This window comes from Canis lupus, chromosome 24 (assembly GCF_048164855.1).
Source record: "Canis lupus baileyi chromosome 24, mCanLup2.hap1, whole genome shotgun sequence".
NCBI classification, from domain to species: domain Eukaryota; kingdom Metazoa; phylum Chordata; class Mammalia; order Carnivora; family Canidae; genus Canis; species Canis lupus.
This window is the reverse complement of record NC_132861.1, coordinates 42,559,030-42,573,820: the sequence shown is the minus strand read 5'-3', so window position 1 is coordinate 42,573,820 and position 14,791 is coordinate 42,559,030. Positions and strand designations below refer to the sequence as shown.

The 14,791-nt window shown below is 36.8% G+C and overlaps 1 protein-coding gene across 2 annotated transcripts in view; it reads left to right on the top strand.

Moving 5' to 3' along the window:
- SPHKAP (SPHK1 interactor, AKAP domain containing) overlaps positions 1-14,791 on the top strand; it is a 169,551-nt gene that overhangs the window by 14,239 nt on the left and 140,521 nt on the right. For both annotated transcript variants that reach the window (XM_072796546.1, XM_072796547.1), the window contains exon 2: positions 9,671-9,749. In XM_072796546.1, coding sequence (XP_072652647.1) covers positions 9,671-9,749 — 79 coding nt within the window. The remainder of the gene's footprint in view (positions 1-9,670; positions 9,750-14,791) is intronic.

Sequence of the window (14,791 nt, the reverse complement as noted above, 5' to 3'; positions counted from 1 at the left end):
TGTAGTAAAGATTAAAGAAGTCTTTCCGTTTCCAAAATATCTCACAATTGTTAGTTGATTTTTAATGCAGTAGTAATTTAGATCTAATGTATGAGAAAACACCAAGGAAGGTGAATAAATTAAATATACATTTTACCTGATAATCCTTGAGCTAAGTTTATCTGTGAGCACAGGGATCCCTGGGTGGCGCAGTGGTTTAGCGCCTGCCTTTGGCCCAGGGTGCGATCCTGGAGACCCGGGATCGAATCCCACGTCAGGCTCCCGGTGCATGGAGCCTGCTTCTCCCTCTGCCTATGTCTCTGCCTCTCTCTCTCTCTGTGTGACTATCACAAATAAATAAAAATTAAAAAAAAAAGACTAATTTATCTGTGAGCACAGAGAACATAGATGCTAATATCTCATATGCAAGACCAGAAAAGTCCACATAAAGGAAGAGGTACTGAGTCCAGGACACTAGATCCAAACATTTATTTCCTTAGAAATATGCAAAAATTTAGAATATGTAGAAAGGTACAGTTAAAAAACATTTATTGTCCCATCAAGATATCTTTGGTATATAAAAATCTACTCTTAACCAAAAAAATACATCAAAGCGTTTACCTGAGAAGGTTCACATAGTTCTAACTAAAGATGATTTGAATGTCATGGTCACAGAGAAGATGGACGTGATTAATACAACATTCCACATCTCTTGCTTCTTACCCCACAGATTCCACTGACAACATCACCTCTCAGATACATTCAGAACACTAAACTAAGCTGAAATTACTCCTCTTTAATCTGTATTTTGGCTCATTTCTGTCTTCCTCAAAGTGATGAAGGTTTTACAATAAAGCCCTTATCTGGCAGCTGAGGGTAGGAAATGCTGGGTTCCTCTGCTCCCTTCCCTAATGAACTAGATGCTCACAGTTTAGCTCTTAGCACCCAAGATATTCCAAGTAGTAGACAACAAACAATAGATCAGTCTGGAGGGAGATTTTAAAGACACATTTTACAGAAATCGTTTCCACAGATATATAGTGATGATGGCATTGAAGCAAAGTACATGGTTCCCTGTGGTGAGAAATGAAGATGGAGGGGAAGCCAGGGGCTAGATGAGGGAAGCACTCACAGCCCATCCACCAAAATGGATCTGACATTTCCCTCGTCTCTCATTTTGACTAAACTTTAGAAAACATCATATTCCTGACTTCAGTTGCAGGCTTCCCATTTCTTAGAACATTTTATTTAGAAAACTTGTGCTTGTAAATGATTTCTCTGCTAAGATAGAAATCCTTTGAAAAGACTTTTTGTGTGTGTGTGTGTGTGTGTGTGTGTGTGTGTTTAACAACCCAGGAATGTCTTTGTTAAGGACCTGGAAACATCTCTTTGAAATGTTTAGATAGGAGATAGCACCCAGATCTCACAGTTTCTGTAAGAGGAAAAGAGCCTAGCTTCTGTAGGCACCTTTACTCTAAGTTATAAAACTGTCTCCTGCCATGAATATATGACGTTTACTTTTCCTTTGATAAGACCAATTAACACCACCATCACCTCTGCTCTTAAAAACATTCACTCTTTGTTGGAAGGGAGTTGAATTTAGACTGCATTCTTGCTCTCTCTGTTTCCTTTTGCCATAGACCTGAATAGTCTTCCTTCCCTGCTTACCTTTGTCTGGTACAGTTTTTGCTTTGACATCATGTTTAGGAATGTGGACCATGTCTAAGTTGGTTAGTAGGACAGTGGTGGAAGAGCTCAAACCTAGGGGTCCCACAACCTAGACTGGAATTCTGACTCCACCGCTCCACAAGGCAGTTAGTGGACAATTTATACAATAAATAGGAAGTTGTTTGATTGGGTGATCAACACTGAACATTAGCACTGATTAAATTCGCTAGATAAGTGCTGGGTTTTCCCTGTTGCTTGGCTTTAGTGCAAAGAAATGCACCTGTGAGCATAGTGTCCATTCTGCTGCATTATTCCTGACTTTTTGCAAGCACATGGGTTATAATTAGCTTCGCTAAGCTTGGCATGCTATTTTGCCCGTGGCATTTCCACGTCAGTCTTGTGCATTCTGAACCAGGTGAATAATTATAGATTAATAAATAACATTATTAAAACTTTGGTTCCTTGTTTTTCTTGGTAACGTTACTTTCAAGAATCATAATTATTCAACCTATACAGAACACTGCTCTTCTGTGGCCATCCAAATAATCCAAATAATCCGTGAAAATATTTCAACCTAAGGGTTTGTTTTTCAAGACTCTCCAAAGAAGGCTTTCCTAGCAATTGTAAAGCAGCCCAACTCTTCCAAATTCCAGTGGTCTCTGGGGGCTATCGCTGCCCTTAAGGACATGTACTGCTCTCTAACTTTCTTCTGTTGCCTTTCTACCAAAATAATGCCTCCTTTACTCCCATATAATAGGCCAAACTAATAGAAACACCTGCAAGGAGGTAAATAGACTCTGAATTCCTCTGAAAGTAATTTCTATAAAAAACAAATAGAAAAGGGGAATAACAGGTGTTCCATTGTTAATTATCCAGCTGCCTTATTCTATTCTCATAGAGTCCTGCTTTCTTTGAGCCTATGAGTAGAGAACTCTAGAATACTCAGATACATATTTAATCTTTCAGATCTTTTGGATATTTCATTTCCATGATATTCAATACACAAATCATTGAAAATTTTAATTTACTTTGGGTACTATGTAGACTGCAGTGTAATGGAAAAGAATCCAAGGCATAGAATTGGAAGATGTGGGTGTAAGATGTCCTTCAATGTAATATGTGATTTTGGCCCAATTATTTAACTACCTTGAACTTGTATATTAATGCTTTTTGACCCAATTCTCATCTTGCAGAGAAAACTAAGCAACATATGTGAAAATATTCACTTCATAAGAGTAATATTCAAGTATTATTTTCCTTAATCTTTTATATATCCTACTTTTATATATTACTTTTTTGTTTCTCTCCATCAATGCAACATAAATGCCATGAAGGCAGGGTTTTTGTTTTATTCACTGCAATGTCTTGAGCACTTCCTACAATGCTTGGTGCTCAGTAGCTATTTGTTGAAGGAAATTAAAAAAAAAGTGTGCATGCAGATTTCTATTTGGTTTTATGATTGCTTAGGAAGGCTTCTGCTCTTTCTGCTTACAGAGTGGCTATTAGAACTTAACACATTGTTAGAAAGAAATCCCATTTTGATTGAGCATTTCAGGATAAATTAAATGGTGTGTGTTTCTAGAAGATCTTACCTAAGAAAATGAGAAGCTCAGAGGTGAATCTGAATCACTGGCTAAAAGGTTTGGGATCTATGACTATTTATTGATGTTAGCCTTTACACTTGTAACTTTTTTTTTCAGAGGGGTAAACTTCATTCCATCTACAGTGGAAAAGAGCCATTCAGGCAATCCTACAGTACACCTCAAGAACACTGATAGAAGTAAAGCTTCCTTGTTGCTCTTTGTAGGTCTATTGCAATCAAGATGTGGCTACATTTGAGACCTGCACATCAAATTCTCTGAGAAATCATAATGTAGACACTGTGAAGGTATACATAATAGATAGTAATCTTACATTGAAATAGGTCTTGAAGGGGAAATAAAAAGTCTTGTTCTCTTAGTTGGCATATTTTAGCTTAAATCTTTCACAAGGGAAGACCTTTCTAATGGGGATGATCTCCTATCTAGGACACATTCGTTTCCACTTTGCTGAGAAACAGTCTAATAAGCTGGATGGTCTGCTGCATTCTCTCCCTGAGCTACAATTAACAGCAGCTCCTAAACTTTGAGTCTTTGCCTTCCCTGTTTTCCAGTGCCACTCAGATGTTCTATTTCTTGTTTGCAACTATAATTTGCCATTAAATATTAAATTATAGGATTTATCTCAGATATATGTTTATTGTATTTTGAAAACTTTGAAAATAAGAGAGTGAGTGTTGTAAGGCACCAAGCAGCCTGGAAGTCTCTTTACATAATCTCCCTAGCTAGATTTGCTCACTGCTCTCAGTTCACTTTTCTCAGTGGCATCTAATGAGGCAACAGCATCAACCTGCTGTGACAATGGCTATATCATCCTGCTAATGATGAAACACATTCATCTGCTCAGCCTCAGTAAAATTCTGTGCTCCATGTCCCCTAGAAGGGATGAAATGTGATTTCCAAGAAGAAGTCAAAATGTTTTGAATCTTGACTATTTGGGAATCTGTGGAGTTATACAATCTGAAATGCTTATTTTTATTCATTTTATGGTTTTTTTATTAAATGACCTTTTCGGTTGCTATGACTCATATATGACATAAAACTTGAGGTTCTCATTAATAATAGTTGCATATAGATTCTAACTAATCATCTGTGGTCTGATTGCTATATTCTCATGTCTACCTTTAGAAAGCAAAGAATTCTTACCCTTGTCAAATTTTATCTCAGAAATAGCTACCACTGAATGAGTGACAAGAGTGTTCATTGTTAACCTTCCAACAGAGATGCTGGTCTCAGCTCTAAGCCTTAATTTCACCTCCTGAAAGCAGAAGGTTTGGGCATAGTTAGCTTTAAGGATGAAATAAGAAACTGTTTTAAACTTTAGTAATTGAGATTCACCTGTGTGAAAAAAGACAGTTGAACAGTTTGATAATGCCTCATGGTACCTAGGAAAGACATTTGTGATTAGGAATATGATTTACACAAAAAAGGAAGAATGTTGCTATACCATTAAAAAAATGTTTTCTTACGTGGGTTAAATAGATGGGTTTCTCTTTTCATGAGAAAAGAGAAAATAGATGTTTGATTCTTTCCTCCATTTTTGCACTTCATTCTAAAACCTGATCATTTTTAAGTTGCTTTTTTAAAAGAAATTAAACCAGAGTGGAATTATAGAAAAATTGATCATTCTACCTGTCTCTCTAACATATTGGATTGTGCCACTCAACTTCTATTAGGGTAAAAATGCCTTGTGGAGAAAGCAATTTTGATCTGGCAGGGAGAGGTAGCATGCATCCTATCTGAATTCCGTATGTGAATCACTTAAGCTTTTTCTGCAAAATGAAATCTATGAACACAATGACAATATATTGTTATAATGAATTTATAACACAAAAATGTTTTGATGATTATCAGTAAGCTCACATATTATGCTTTCTGTGCCTGGGCATTTTGATATATTTTGTAGAATTAAACTTACTTTATAAAGTATGCTTGCTTTCCAAGAAAAGAGATTGTGTGTTTATATATATCTGTATATAAAGACCATACTTTTCAATCTTGAAAGCAAGACTCTTATCCTGCCAAGTATGTGTTTTTGAAGTACAGTTCTGCAAATGATTTGAAATCAGGTCCTTCTTGAAAAATATGTCATTTTCACTATACATTAATTTCATAAAAAATGAAGATGGTTTTATTTGACTTCTAAGGGAGTGAGATATAATAAGAATTATTGATTGCCATCGTTGTTTCTGTTTTTGCTACAGCATGCTACTACTACATGAAATGTCTGAGTGACTAGATATCTTTAGGCCACTTAATTATCTACTTCTTTCTCCATCTAACTGTTTCTATCCTAATGAAAAGGTTTTCAGGAGATGGGTCAGTTGTTTTTAACCCACACTTTTCTCATCCTTGAAATCTGTTGGTACTATTTTCCTCTTCTGTGTGACTTTCCCCACACCATCAGATAACTTTTAAAGGCCTATGAGTTTTAATTCCAGGAATATAACAAAGCTATTCATCAATCCTCTTGCTGAAAATGACTGCATTTATTTATTTTAAAGATTTTATTTATTCATAAGAGACACACAGAGAGAAACAGAGACCTAGGCAGAGGGAGAAGCAGACTCCCTATTAGGAGCTCTGTGTGGGACTCGATTCCAGGACTCTGGGATCATGCCCTGAGCTGAAGGCAAATGCTCAACTGCTGAGCCACTCAGGTGTCCCCAGAATTATGCCATTTATAATAAAACATTTTAAAATTTATGAAAAAAACTGAAGGGTTGATATGATAATAAGGAATTATTAGGTAAATATCAACAGGCCATCAAAGAAAAACAAAATCTTAAGAGTGGCTGGAAAAAGATACATTACCTTTAAAAACTAAAAATTGGATTGACAGCTCATGTCACAAAAGCAACAGTGAGAATCCAAAGATAATGAGGTCGTATCTTCACAGTATAAAGGAAAATAATTGCCAGTTTAGAATTCTGTGCATTGTGAACATATCTTGCAAGAAAAAAATAAAGTTTTTTTTTTTTTTTACAGCCCCAAACTGGGAATATTACTAAAGAAAATCATAAAAGATTTTAAAGACATCAGTGGTTACATTAAAAGTAATTGTACTAAATGCTTCAAACAAAATGCAAAGATTATCTTTTGGATTTTGTAAAATCAAAGAAAGTAAGACATATTTGAAACATAAATTACTAAAAGGCTGGAAAAAATACACAATTCAATAGCTAACTAAAGCTTTGTCTTTATCAGACAAAATGACCTTTAAAACAAAAAAGCATTGCCAGAAGCTAAGCATGTCACTTTATGATGGAAAAGGGTTGAATAATCAGCAAGACATACCTAAATTTTAAATTTGTATGCACATAACAAAGTGTCCTTAAAATTAAAACAAAAAATGGACAGACATATAAAAAGAGTTTATCCAAAAATATCAGTATGAATTTAGAAGATCTGACTATCACAACCAACTTAATGTACATACCTGAACTATGACAACCCAAACCTGCAGATTACATACAACACTGACAGAAATTGGCCACATAACTGGGTTATAAAGCAATTCTTAACAAATACCAAAGATCAGTGTTATGCACACCATGGTATGAGTAAAATGCAATTCTATAAGTTGATAATGAAAAGATAAATTGAAATTTTCCATATAAGTAGAAATAAAATCACCAAAATTATAATGAAAATTAGAAAATCTTTGAATTGAAGGATAATAAACATACCACATTTCAAAACTTGTAGAATGCCAGTAAAGCTATCATAAGAGCTATCATATGACCTTAAAGAAAAAGAAAAAAGTAGGGCTAAAAAAAAAGTAGGGATAGAAAAAAAAAGAAAAAGTAGGGATACGTAGGTGGCTCGGTGGTTAAGTGCCTGCCTTCAGCTCAGGGTGTGATCCTGGAGTCCCAGGATCGAGTCCCAGGATTGAGTCCCATGTCGGGCTCCCTGCGTGAAGCCTGTTTCTCCCTCTGCCTGTGTCTCTGCCTCTCTCTCTCTCCCTCTTTCTCTCTCTGTCGCTGTCTCTCATGAATAAATAAATAAAATTAAAAAATATATATATATATATATACAATGAAAAGTAAACATATTTAAAAGCTAAATCAAAAGATTGTTCTTGGAAAAGACAAAAATCCCTGACATGTTTAACTTCAAAAGGGGATAGATGAAGCAAGAAAAAGCAATTTTAGGTATCAAAAAAAAAATAATTACTGCAAATACTATAGACAAAATTATAGTAATAGTATAAAGCATCACATCAAAACATATATATATATACATATATATGCAACTTGTATTAAAATTGTAATTTTGAATGAAAGTAGGACCTACCAAAGTAACTGTAGAAAATAAAAGGAACCATGACAAACATTAAAGATACCGACACTGTAGTCAAAATCCTGCTAACAGGAAAACTACACTACCAGACAAACTCACTGGAATAGTTAATTCCTATAGCAGTCGAACTCTTCCAGCAAGCAGAAGAAGAGAAATACCCTCAAACTCTTTTATGAAGTTGGCATGACCTTGATACCAATCTGACAAAGGAAGAAAGGAAATACAGTCAATTTCATTCATTTTTTTTTTAATTTTTATTTATTCATGATAGGCACACAGTGAGAGAGAGAGAGGCAGAGACACAGGCAGAGGGAGAAGCAGGCTCCATGCACCGGGAGCCTGACGTGGGATTTGATCCCGGGTCTCCAGGATCGCGCCCTGGGCCAAAGGCAGGCGCCAAACCGCTGCGCCACCCAGGAATCCCAGTCAATTTCATTCATGATCATAGAGGGACAAATGCTCCCAAACAAAATATTAGCAAGCCTATGTCCCACAACATATAAAAAGGATAATACATTGTCATCAAATTGGGTTGATCTCAGGAATTCACGCCTGATTTAATATTACAAATCAATTATAATTCATAAAATTAACAATCTAGAGGAGGAGAGCAATATAGTTATATCAATAAATGTAAAAAGACATTTGATAAAATGTAATATTCTTTTATGATTAATAGGATAAAAACACTAGAAAAATATAAATAGACAAGAACTTCCTTAATAAAAATGTACCGGAAATATAATACACAGTGGTGTAACTTTAAGGATTTTTGCATTACTCTCTTCAACATTTGACTGAAGATCTTAGCCAATGCAGAAAGACAATAACGAGAAACAAAAAGTAAAAGGTATGACAAAGAAGAAACCAAAACTCTTGGCATTTGCAGTTCATTTGACTGTGTGCACAGAAAACCCCCAAAATATGCAGATAAATTATTAGGATTAATAAATGAGTTTAGCATGTTTGCTGAATATCAATCAAAGCACACACATAAAGTACATTTTTTCATATAAGCCTCAAACAAAGTGAAATTTAAAAAGGAAATTTAGGAGTGTCTAGATACCAGTGGTTGAACGTCTGCCTTTGGCTCAGTCATGATCCCAGAGTTTTGGGACGGAGGCCTGCATTGGGTTCCCTGTAGAGAGCTTGCTTCTCCCTCTGCCTATGTCTATGCCTTTCTCTGTGTCTCTCATGAATAAATAAATAAAATCTTTAAAAAATAAAATAAAAAGTAAATTTATATGCTGTCAATAAATATGATGTTTTTAGGACTAAGTCTAAAGAAAGCAGACAAGACCTTTCCAGAGAAAATTATCACCCTTAGAGAATGGAGATTGGAGGTCTCCTTATATGATATTTTACTGCTTTAGTCTTCTCTGGCATCTTTAGCCACACAATAAAATTTTGTTGAATTCTAATCATGTACTGGTAACTATCAGCCATCTATCAGCCATTGAGATGCAAAGATAATTTCACTGACTCCTTACTCTCCTTTTGCTCTTATATATCTACATTTACAGATGTAGATATATTATTACTTTTTCATAGTTAGAGTGACTTTCTAGCTTTTGAGATTTGAAATAATACAATTTGATCTGAATGGAAAAAAAGGACTAGAGTGTAAGCATCACTCAAGCATCGTATAGAAACTTAATTACAAGGCATTCAATTTCCATAAACACTTTTAGCCTGCTTTTCTCTTCATATTGATCTTAATATTAAAGTAGTAAACTTGAGAAGCACCGTGGTTGCCTATAAACTAGGTTGGATGGATCTGAAATTCTTGTCTACAAAATGGCAATTTCTTTTTGATGCATCAAAGATGTGAAGCCCAATCATAGATACACATCCAGCACATTACCTAAGACAGGGGCTATCTGAAAATATGTGTGAACTCTTTTCTGAGTTTTTTGTTTGTTTCATTTTGTGTTTAATTGTTCCAACCTCATCATCTAGCTACTTTTGTTCTTTTTAAAGACAGCCTGCTTGAGTGTGCCTTTTTTTCTTGAATGACACTAAAACCTCTGTTTTTTTCCCCTCACCTTGTTCCTCTCCTGCCTCCTCTCCAAATCTGCTGGTGTTTGTAACTCCTTTATTGTGGGTGTGGTCCTCTCCATCAGCCATGTGGGTAGTTGAACCAAAGTCACCTACCAACCTCTCTGCTGCCTTGTCCACCAGGAGACACTCCCAGGAATCCAGGTTGGTTGTGGGGTGTGGGGTCCAGGGGATGTATGCAGCCAAGTCATAACCAGGGCCTCTTCTTTCATTCCAGCACCCCATAGGTTCCCCTGGGTTCCCAACTCTCAGATTTTGACCCTGACTTTCCAGGCTTTCTGGTTTATGACACTATTTCTGCCAAGCTCCAAGCTGCTGTGCATATTACCTCTTTCTTACCATCAAATTTTACCCTTTCTATTCCCCATCCTTTTGGAGTCCTGCTACCTCTTTTCATTTAAATTACTCTAAGGCATTTGTTGGGACTCCAGCATCAAGATTCAGTGGGTGGTAGAAATTTTTAATTAGGCAGGGGCCTCATTCCTGAAATCACAAGAGGACATTGTTTGTCTATTCCACTTTCATGGAGGCCTGGGGCTGGCAGTGCGTTTGGCTGAAGCTCCCCTCTTTCTCTCAATGGGACTAACCATCCAACCTGGTGCAGCAGTCAGAAACATCCCCTCTTTTGATCCTCACCCCTTGTCTGCAGTCCTCTTCTCTGGGGCCAAAGGTCCCCATAAAATGTGAGCATCCTAAACAAAATAGTTCTTAAGAAAGTTAGCATGTGACAAGAGCAAGTGGTACTATGTGAAGACAGCAGGGCACCTGGGAGAGCACAGACCAGGGATCTGGCTCACCTGGGTTTGGATCTCAAATTGTGCCTCTTAATTAGCTGTGTAACTCTGAGCAAATTCTAAATTTCTGAGTCTCAGTTTTATGAATATAATAGGCTAACATAACAGCACCTCCCTCATCCTGATGCTGTGAGGCTATGAAGTGACAAAGCTAAAGGTCCTGTCATAACTACTGGGTAGAGTGAATGTCAATCAAGTATACCTGTTAATATTGGCTGAGATTTTCTCCCTTCAATAGCAGCAAATCATGAAAACTAAATAGTACTGGTTCCATTTGACAGATGAAGAAACTGAGGCTCAGGGAGGTTAAATAACTATTCTAAGGTCAAAGTAGTAAAAGTGACATTTGGGACCCAAATTCAGGTCTTCTGACTTCCACCATATAGTCATATTTTCACTATATCACATGACATAAGAAATTTCTTAGTTTTGGCATATTTATATTAACTGCTAGTCTTCTCATCTGGTGTATTTAATGTGTGGACGTTGTCTCATCTTTTCATTTATTGTTGTGGTTTAAAATATCGCTATTATAATTTACATGAGTTTCATCCTAACAAAAACCACGACATTTGCCTTATGGTTTATATGGATTATTTCTAGCTATCTGATAGTTTCGCTAACATTTGTATTTCAGGAATGTAGACTATCACAGACAAAAGCATGTAGTGAAAACTTAGAGACTGTCTTACCTTTATCTGACAAAGAAAAACTGCTAATATTTTTAAGTGGTGCCATTTATTGACCCTACCATATTTACTGAGCACTGACCAATTGTCAGGTGTTGTGCTAAGCTTTCTGTGAGGTTCCATAGTGAATTAGATGGTCTTTTTTGCCTCAAGAACTAGATAACAAATTTGGAAAGAAACTCTAGCCATTTTAATTGATCCTGAGCCAGACTGTAAAACCCCTCTTCATTTGATATAAAATACAAATTTGCCTTAAAATGGAAATTGATACATATTAACACTGATAGGCAAAGATCTCTTCCTTGAATTGTGATTTCCACAGGTATTTTGACATGAAAAACCAACCCAGATCCCCGTATTAGTGGAGTTCATTGCCTATGGCTGGGGGTGGGGTGGCAGGGAGGAGAGACACATAACAAATAATAAACAGTAAATAAATACATTCTGTTTTTTTGTTAGATGATAACTGATCCTGAGAAAAACAGAGCAGGATAGAGAGATTGGGAAGCCAGAGATAGCTCTGGGTGGCAATTGTAAACACAATGGTCAGGGGAAGTCGTATCCAGAAGAGGCCTTCAAGAAAGGCCTACCTGAAGGAGATAATAAAGTTAAGAGTGCATCTCTCCAAGAAAAGAGCATTCCGGGCTAGGGAAGACATCAAGACAGCAGTGCAAGTGGAGAGAGAGGGAAAGCATAGAAGACAGGAGGTCCCAGAGGTGACAGGGAGTTTAGGCATTAGGGTCTCACAGCCCATGGCAATGACTTACAGCTTTCCTGGAAGTGAAAGGCAAAGCTACTGCAAAGTTTAAGCACAGAAATGACCCAGAATAACATTTTGTGTTCAACTGTGTTCATTTAATGGAGCAACATTTTCCTGCACCATTTTTCTTGGGAGGGAGAAGAGACATTATCTTAATGTCTGCATACTAAACCCATCAGGGTATCTATTGATGAAGATACTACTTATTTTCGGCTTTTTAAATTAATAACATTGAGTTGAATATCTAAGTAAACACTTTATCTTGCTATCTTTGCTCTAGAATAGATTTCTATAAAGGGCATTCTTTATGGGTGTGCAGGTATGCAAGGGTAGAAATCATGAAAAACATACCCAGATTGTTTTCCTTAGCAGTCATTTGAGTTTATATATTCTCAGAAGCAATATGCATTATATCACACATTGCTATTTTTTTAAAAGATTTTATTTATTTGAAAAAGAGAAAGTGGCGGGGGTGAGGGCACAGGGAGGGAGAAGCAGACTCCCCACTAAGCAGGGAGTTTAATGTGGGGCCTGATCTCAGGACTCTGAGACCATGACCTGAGTTGAAGGCAGGTGTTCAACTAACGGAGCCACCCAGATGCCCTTATATCACACATTGTTTTAATCAACAGAATAATATATCAATTTTCCTAATTTAAGGAAAATTAGTCAAAATTCAATCACTCATTTGTCAAGAGATTCCTTAAAACCTACACTTGACTCAACAATCACTAGACACATCAGAATGACACATACCTGTTCTCCATATACAGTTATATATTTTCTTATCTTTACTATATTAAGCCCCTTTACTTCATTATTCCATTTTCATACACTGACTTTTTCTTAAGATTTGTTCTTTATTTGAGAGAGACAAAGCATTGAGAGGGACATGAAGAGGGAGAGAGAATCTCAAGTGACTCTGCACTCAGTGCAGAGCTCTACAAGGTGTCAGGATCCATCTCATTTCTGAGATCACGAACTGAGCAGAAACCCAGAGTTGGACACTCAACTGGCTGTGCCACCCAGACACTCCTTAATATAACTGACTTTAAATATAAATGACCAGCATACATGGTTCGAGTCAGGATCCCATCCCTCTAGTAATAGTTGTTTAATTCAGTTTCGTGATGTGATGATGTTTGTGATAACTTAAGCAGGGCTCACTCCATTGAAACCTAACTCCCAGTATCTTCAGAAGAAAGGGTTTCCCAAACAAATTAAGAGGGCAAACAGAAATACAGAGGGGAAAATATAAAATGCTAGAAAAATTGCTCTTAATGAATTTATTAAGGTAATATTTTTTTTTCATCTAAAGTAACACTTTAGCAATACAGCTACTTTTCTCTAGAAATGTTTTCAATTCAGATTTTCACCAGTATTAGACTAGTCTTCTCTGAGCTTTTCAGCTTTGTTTCAATTTTCTGGATGTTTTCCCATGTTGGTAGATATAAAACTGCCTGCACGGGTCACATCTTTGTACAGTTTTAGACTACTTGATTGAATTCTGTGTTTTTTTTTTTTTGATTTGAAAAAGCCTTAATTATTCTTCATTTTATAATCTTGTGATAATAGTTAAAAGTCAACATAAGTATGAAAATCATTACTGTATATATTTTCAAACCCAAGTCTGAGAATAGAAAAGAGAAATGTCACTATAAGGAGTATTTATGCATTTATACAAAAGGCCTGCAGATGTATTTAATTTAATATAAAAAAGTGTATTGAGGGGTGTCTGGGTGGCACGGTTAGTTAAGCCTCCAACTCTTGGTTTTAGCTCAGGTCCTAATCTCAGGATTGTGAGATTGAGCCTTGCATTGGGCTCCCTGCTCAGAGTGGAGTCTGCTTTATTTATTTTTGTTAATATTTTATTTATTTATTCATGAGAGACAGACAGAGAGAGAGAGAGAGAGAGGCAGAGACACAGGCAGAGGGAGAAGCAGGCCCCCTCGCAGGGAGCCCAATGCAGGACCTGATCCCGGGACCCCAGGATCACACCCTGGGCCGAAGGCAGGCGCTAAACCGCTGAGCCACCCAGGGATCCCCTGGAGTCTGCTTCAGACTCTCTTTCCCTCTCCCTGTGCCCCTGCCTGCTGTGCACAGACACACACTCTCTCTCCCTCTCTCAAATAAATAAATAAATCATTACAAAAAATATACTGGTGACAAAGCTTCTCTTGTAATCTGCATTTTATGAATGAGGAAACCAAGGCTTAGAGAGGTTTCAGTAACATGTCCTATTCTTGTTTCCTTTTTTTAGAGAAGGAGGGGGGAGATGTAGGAGGGGCAGAGAGAATCTTAAGCAGGGTTTCCACCCAGTGCAGAGCCTGATGCAGGGCTCAATGTCACAACCCTGAGATCATGATCAGAACCGAAATAAAAAATCAGACACTCAACCAACTGAGCCATCTAGGCATCCTGCCAATTCCATCTAGCTAGTAAGTGGTAGAGTGGCAGCTGGAATCTGGGTTTCTCAAATGCCAAGGCACTGGGCTTTGGCTGCGTGAAGACTCATTTGGATGTCATGGTCATAGAAGCAAAGGATTAGATAGAATATGAGAGGTCACAGAAGGAAAGAACATGATATACTGCTAAGAGAAGCCAGTGAAATCTCAGATCAGTTATTTACAAGTAAATAACTGGATTCTATTATATTAACCTCTAATCCTTGATTTCTCATCTATAAAAGGGGTATAATTAAAAGACTATGTAAAATATTTCTTAGAGCTCTAAGCACCCATTGTGCATGAAACGATAGTAATTGTTTTTAAAAGCAAAATAGGGAAGATTTTATAATAGCACTTGGCCAGCTGGTTTGGTGGAAGAACAGAAATACTTGAGACCTGGGATGGTTACTGTAGCATATATTCTGAATGTATCTGAAAAGTCTAGATGCAGCAGAATCCAGTGACATATATAAAATGTTTTGACCATGGAAGCAAA